The sequence below is a fragment of the Tachysurus fulvidraco genome, chromosome 15 (assembly GCF_022655615.1).
Source record: "Tachysurus fulvidraco isolate hzauxx_2018 chromosome 15, HZAU_PFXX_2.0, whole genome shotgun sequence".
Taxonomy (NCBI): domain Eukaryota; kingdom Metazoa; phylum Chordata; class Actinopteri; order Siluriformes; family Bagridae; genus Tachysurus; species Tachysurus fulvidraco.
Window position 1 is genome coordinate 10,836,114 of NC_062532.1, and position 7,582 is coordinate 10,843,695.

Here is a 7,582-nt window from a genome sequence, read left to right on the forward strand (position 1 = left end):
AACAAAATAAAATAATAATAATATAATGTCAAGTGTGAAAACTTCACTGAAGACATACTGTAGGAGAGAAGCAGTGATGAATTAATCATCCACATTAAGTGGGAAAATAGACTCAATTGTGTAATTGAAAGTGAAACACGGTCATTCTAAAGATTATCACAAGGAAATGTATTTATTAATACAAACAGATGTTGCCTCATTATAAGGCTGCTCTATTTGTCATGGGATATGATGCTGTGATCAGACATTTCCAGTAAAACTGAGCTGACAGAGTGCATACTGAATACTCTGCTGTTTGCATGGCTACCAGAATCATTTTCCATTACTTTTAAACTATTAAGTGTGTTTAAAAACAATTTGCCAGTCAGTTTAAGACAGTAAACCTTGGCTTAAACAGAGAAGCTGTAGAGTAACTCTAGATTAACTCTAGATTTTTTTGCAAAATGGATACCAGACTTGACAGAATGGCTGCGACTTGCTGAGGTGGCATGTGAAGAGAGTGACCTGTAACTTTATTTATCTTGCTGTTGTCTTTTTACTTTGACTAGTATTGTTCATAGCCTGGTCAAATTCTGTATGTTTGCACTTGTAAAAAAGAATTAGATCAAATAATGTGTAGATGATAGTGAGCAATGATTCATTTACAGGCACAGAAATAAACAGTAAATGTAAATATGTGGATCTGAATAATATTAAGGATAAACATAAATTAAGTAACTAAGCAACAAAACAAAACTAAGCATAATAAGAACTTGACAATGATAGAATGCCTGCAGTGGTGTTACCACAAGTCAACGCAAGTAGATGCATGACTTCATGAATAGAGTTGCTAGCTTTGTTCTAACCCTGCCTTTCTAGTGAAGTCACCCTGCTTTTTTGCTGCCATTTTAAAAGCCAAATAGGAAACTGACTGCATCAATGTGCTTGTGTCTATGCTTTATTATGAATAGTGCGGTGAATAAATAATAGTATGCTGCCTTGTACCTATGTTAGATAGCTAGCTTTATGGGATAACTGGTAAGCTTATCTTAACAGCTAAAATTAGCAAAAGTTAGTTAGATATCAATTTATCCTCCCTAATGACTGTTTTATCTCCTCATGACAAAACACCCTTACTAAAGTAAGGTGAATAAATAAATTAAAATAAACATCCATGATGCCACAAATCCAGGTTTGGCAGCAAAAGATAAAAATGTGACTAAAACTTAAATGTAGTCTGTTAGACGCATGTGTCTTTACTCAGGGTGTTGATTTGTGCAGTTAGGTTGAATAACTTACTGATCCATGATATAACCTCTTCTGAATGCAAGTGTCTCTCGGTGTGATTTTCTATATAATAGAACTGATACAGCTACATATTTTCTCCTGCTGGTCAATTTAAGGTCACATTTACCTCCTGCAAGTGTTTACAGATTTACTCATACACACGTTTTCTTTTTTACCTCAGCCTCATCTGCGGGATCACATGGTTATCTAAAAGCAAAATTACGAGGACAGAAATCCATTCCCTTTCCAATAGTACTACAAGCTTTTATTTGTTTCCACACTCCAGCCTTCATCCAAGTCCAACTCCTTTGAGAACATTATCCAAAACAACTTACCACACATTCACAATATTGTCATTACGTAATTCAAGCACAAAAGTTTACATCTGCATGAGAACAAGAACGTTTCAGAGCAAAACACTGGTTTCTATTTTGGTTTCACTCTTTAAAACACAGAGGTTTGTAAGTATCCATTCATCATGTCAACACTCTTGTTTGATGGAACATGTTCTTAAAAAGCTAGCCATAACTTTGTCAAAATATCATGTGCTAGGCATAATTTGGGATGCATTAAAAAAAAATCTTCTCTTTCTGTTAAGTTTACTAAAGAATAGAAAAAAATTGGAAACAATGTTAGAAAAGTAGAAAAGGGGAAACTCTAAAGAAATCCTTCAGATCACTATGTGGGTCTGAATGGTATGAATATTGATATAACGAACACACAACTCTTCTGCTATTCAGTCTCTCACACTGCCTTCAGACTCCAGTCACTCTCATGAACATTTTAATCAGACAATAAAATATTCAAATGGGGTTTTTCATGAAGTTTGTCAGTTACTAAGCTCTAGGTCTGCTTCTGTCATCTTTCCTGTTTCAGGCTGCTTGAACTCACCAGTAAGGCCCAGATGTTCAACAGACCATTACAATGAGACGCAGGAATGCAGGACTGGAATGATGCCCTTACATGAAGTTTTTCTGTACGAGAGCCGAGCATGACCTCTGCCAGGACTGATTTTTTAATCGCACCTCTGGATTGAGTCAATGCAACAGAAAATGGCTGTGGGTGGGATACGGATCGCTTTTGATTGTAGTGAGAATAGGGTGAGGCTACTAACTTAATGTCACAGAATCTTCCTCAGCTCCTGTTCCAACCCTACCACTGCTGTCAAATCCTTATCATATTAAGGACTGTTTCCAGGCTTTGACAAGCTTGTTATATGACACCTTTGAGACCTTTCATTTTAGAAGGAGAATTATCCAAATTTCACTGTTTGCCCAAATTAATACAAAAAAAGTAATATTTTCTTAATATACTTTCATGTACTAGTCATTTAACAGAACAACTGGTTAATCACATTTACATATTATTTGGGAACATATTTAAGGACATTGTGGGTGGTGCCAAGAGAAAAATCCACCTGATCTACATTTTTCCTACTGGATGAAGGAAAGGAATTAAAATCGTATTGGAAAGTAAAGCTGGTCTTTTGTTTTGACCTGTTTCTGGAAACGATTATACTTTTGGCTGTAATGGCTATTCTAACTGTGGTCTGACTCCTACATTGGATTAGACATAACTCGAAAAAAGATCAATTAAACCTTTATTTTTCTTTTTTGGTGAAAGGGGAAAGCCATGTGGACACAGGAAGAGTATTAAAAAACCCACAGAGACATTAGCCTGAGCTGAACATCAATCCAGAGGCCCTGGAGCTGTGCGGCAGCAATGTATAGTCAGATATGAGCTAGGCACCACTGTGTTTGCTAAGCAAATGCTATGTATTAAAACGTGCTATGCATAACATCTTCAAAAATAACAGGTAATATAAAAAGGAGAGAGGAATCAACTATATGGGTAAATGTGCCATTAGCCACTGTGAGTAACTATGGTGTGGTGCAATGATTCTTTAATATTATATTGTTCTCTCTCTTGAACTATTGCCGTGCAGTTCTGGAGGCGGGAGCAGAGGGATGGCTTTTAGGCTTTCGATGCTAATATAAGAGAGCAACTCAAGACATGTTGCTTCATCGTCAGCACACACAGTTGTATTAATCTAAACCTCGGATATCACTGACCACAAGAGCACAGTCATCACTCTAAGGTATTTGACTATGACCCAATCGTTTGCTTCTAGCATTATCATAACATTTATTATGTTAGTATATATATATAAACTGTTTAACAAATGCTTATTACATGCCTGGTGAGGTCAAAGAGAGGAGCACATGTAGGCTTTACACTATGAGACAGTGATACATCTGGTGTGTAGTTTTGTTAATTACTCAGCATATGATCTTTATGTTAGCAAACAGAATTGATTTATGTTGTTCACCGCATATCAATGACATACATTTATGCGGTTATAATACAGCTCTAAACCTCTGTGCCAGACTCCGCCTAACATTGTTTTGTCGAGGGGATTTTTTTTTTTAAATGTGTGAAACATATGCTATTGTTGAATGATCTGAAAGCAGATGAATCAAGGATGTTGAGGGTCATGTGTTATATTCGTACTGGCTGCATATCAAACGATTACACATTTTTAACCACATCAGTGTTGTGCTTCTAAGGATGATGAGATCGAAGAGGGATCTGATTCTGCTGATGCTCCTCTCTTTATGCGGTGCTCAGAAGAAGGGCACGCAGGAAACATGGGAGCACAGAGGTAACAGCTTTCTTTACTAGTTTATCAGTTCAGTAGAATAAACATGGATTCTGCAAACATGACATCATTCTGTGTTGTTCTCTAGTCCTTGTTCTGCATCACTGCAGAAAAATGCTGATTATAATGTTTCATCTTCCTAGTGTTTTAATTTCAGGGACTTTCTTTTTTAAACTTCTCAGCAAAAAAAAAAAAGTTTTCCGGTTTATACAGAAAAGCAAAGCTAGAAAAAAAGGACCAAATTACCAAATGTTGCCAATTATATGGGCACATACCACTCAATTGATTTATTTGGTATAATCTGTAAATGGTTTGTATAACTGCTTACTTCATAGACAAAACAAATGGCAAAAGCTGCTCAAACCTGACCCAAGTGCTGGACAACTGGAAATATGCCATCATGTATCAGGTGAAGGATCTGCTGGTCAATAATCATGCTTCAGTCTTACCTGAATATGTGAGGTGAGTAAATGGCTGAGCAGAATGCATATTTATTACAGAATATCATTGAAAGTAAGCTGACCAGTCAAGAACAGCATCAGAAATGTTACTTGATAATTGTATGTATTAAGTGAAATCAGGGCTACACTTTTTCTTGAGTCAATTTGTATAGATTACGAGGAGCCATGTGAGATCTATCTGAGCCATTACTTCTGCAAAAACAATTACTTTTAATGTGTGTGCTTGCTGTTTGGAATAACTATAATTTAATCTTACTACCTAACTTAACAAGGCAATTTTATTAGTTTGTGCAGACATGTGTTAAGTCGTTAATTTCTGCAGGCGCAGCTACCACTGGAATTGATTCAGTCAATATTAAAAAAGTGCCATGACTTGACTTCCATTACCTCATACAATCCCATATGAAAATACTGAAATGGCAAGGCCAATTCTTTTGTTTTTTTCTCTACACCAAAGACATTTGGGTTTGAGCTCAAAAGATGAATATGAGATGATAGATCAGAATTTCAAAGTTAATTTCCTGATATTTACATTTAGATGTGCTAAGCAAGTTAGAGCAGGGCACACAAATTGTTTTTACACTTTATGCAGTACTCAAAAAAAATAAAAATAAAAATTAAGGTAATGCATAAAACAATTAAATTAAACAATTAAATTAAAAAGTATTTACTTATGTACATTGTGTAATTTGTTGAGAACAAAATGATATAACAATGGAATCAATAGAAACCAAAATCATCAGTAAACTGAGGGCTGGATTAAAAATCACACCAAAAATCACAATAAAATTACAGACTGGTGAATGTCAAAAAAGTATCCATTTTTACCATAGCAGCTGTGTATGGCCCCCATGTGCCTGTATGCACTCCTGAAAATGCCTGATGTCTCATTCTCCTAAGAATAAGATAAGATGGCAGATGCTGTCCTGGGGGATCTCCTCCCAGGCCTGGTTCAGGGCATCAATGAGCTCGTTGGAGGTCTGTGCAATCTTCCAAATATATTCCTCCAAACACCATCGCTGATCATCATGATGGATAATATTCCCCAATGCATCTCCAGACGCTTTGAAGTCTGTCACAAGGAACAGAAACCAATTCTACTGCTCATTTGTTGCCATCTATGGCCCTGTGCAGCTCTCCTAGTGTAACAGCTCATCTCCTGGTATCTCCTCCATACCAAGAGACAACTTCATTGCAATTTTCCATATGGAGTAAACCTCCTTGCTACGACACATATGTACGTGGCATTCTGAAGGAGCTTGTTGTAGGTACTGCCTTATACTACAAGGAACCTAACAAAACACAAAACTAGAGACAAATCAGTCAGGAAGGATAAAGAGAGAGCTTTTCTGACCACATTTCTGTGGCCACCATCTGCAAAGCCATTTCCTTTTTGGGGGTTATCTTGACTAGCCTCTCCAGTGCACCTGCTGTCACTTTCATTTTCACCAGAACAGGTAAAACTGATTATAATCACTTAGGTTTCCTAAGCAGACAGACTGATATCCCTCAAGTTTAACTGACCTGGTATTATACAGTGATGAATAGGTCATCCCTTAAGTTTTTTGAGCAGTGTATTTGGTTGCATACATCCAAACTAATTGGGAAGAACTTAATCATGCAGCAAGACAATCTAAAACACACTGCCAAAACAACAAGAGTAAAAATTAAGAGCTATGAACTGTTTAAACAATAAACCTAATAGATCACACCACATCAAGAATGGTATTTACCTTCCAGTTCCAGGACTTTCAGAGGAGACTGTACATCTTAACACTTGCTGTGAAATTAATGAGATCTTTAATCCAAAATATCTTTTCTGTACTTCTCTTAAATTGTTCACAGGATCAAGTCTCTGTCTGATGCAGCAGATGACCTCTACAAGCAATTCAACACTCTGAAAGACAGCCTGGGCAAACTCACCAGTAAATTTGACAAGGTGGAGGATTTTGTTGATGAGCTACAGGCAGGAAAAATACCCAAAGGCTGGATGTGGAAAGCACTAAAGCGTCCACCAGTGAGCATGCCGACTCAGACACCAGTAAGGGCCTCTGGTAGAGGACAGTGGGTTCGGAGGGCAAGAGCCAATAGAGGCCCTGGTACTTAGTGGACATTAGTGGGACATTTAGTAGGATATTGAGGGGGGGGGGGGGGGGTATTTTATACACTATTAGTAAAAAGGTTCTTTAAATGTTCATTGGATAATAATGGTCCTTAGAATCCTAAAAGAATTCTACTCTGAAATATTCTATATTGATCTTTAAGGGGTTCTTCTTTGGTACGACCAAAGAGCCCATAAGGGTTTTAAATGCATTTGAATGTTTTTTTTTTTTTTACATTATACAGTACAAATGAGAATTATATAACTTTATATGCATCACCCAAAGATCGTAAAACAAATGACAAATGCCATTGGCATTATTTTACACTATAAGAACATAATCATTTCAGGTGACATTTTATTTTATTAAAATGCAAAGCTTTGCCTATGATATCTAGTTTTAGAATTAGCAGCTAAATCAGCAGGGCTGATTACACTTGCTTTGGCAAATGTATAAATAAATTTGGCTGTTTTTATCAGATACCAGATATATTTTTATCATATATTTTGTTAAATGTGTGCTACTTTAATAAAATTTACACATGGATTTAAATGTTTTCTTTTACTCGAGACTCTTGGTAATAATATGTATATAAGAAATATGGAAAGGTCACAAAATTATTTAATTCACTATTTTATCAATCTAGGAAAATGCTGTTTAATGCCTTTACTATAGCAGCAAGCAAAAAAAACAACAAAAAACATGATAATAATCCAGGATTATCCATCCATCCATCCATCTGCTACCAGGCCAGGTCGCGGGGGCAGCAGACTAAGCAGGGATGCCCAGACTTCCCTCTCCCCAGACACTTCCTCCAGCTCTTCTGGGGGAATACCAAGGCGTTCCCAGGCCAGCCGAGAGACATAGTCCCTCCAGCGTGTCCTAGGTCTTCCCCTGGGCCCCCTCCCAGAGCCAGATTACGTGTCCGAGGATTGGGTTCCCGAGGCCCCTGCCTTCGACTGCCACCCAATCCACAATGCACCGACCCCTTACGGTTCCTCCTGCAGGTGGTGGGCCCACGGGAGATACAGGATTATTTTAATCTTTATTAACAGATGAATGAAAAGGATGTCAAGATAACATAAGATAAAAGT

General features: G+C 37.2%; 1 protein-coding gene across 1 annotated transcript; it reads left to right on the forward strand.

Moving 5' to 3' along the window:
• The first annotated feature begins 3,234 nt into the window (after positions 1-3,234).
• Positions 3,235-6,527, forward strand: si:dkey-282h22.5 (uncharacterized protein LOC107988040 homolog). Its single transcript, XM_047801123.1, has 4 exons — positions 3,235-3,364; positions 3,834-3,928; positions 4,261-4,387; positions 6,232-6,527. The coding sequence occupies exons 2-4, from the start codon at positions 3,835-3,837 to the stop codon at positions 6,491-6,493; spliced, it is 483 nt and encodes a 160-aa protein (XP_047657079.1). The 5' UTR covers positions 3,235-3,364; position 3,834; the 3' UTR covers positions 6,494-6,527.
• The last annotated feature ends 1,055 nt before the right edge of the window (positions 6,528-7,582 follow it).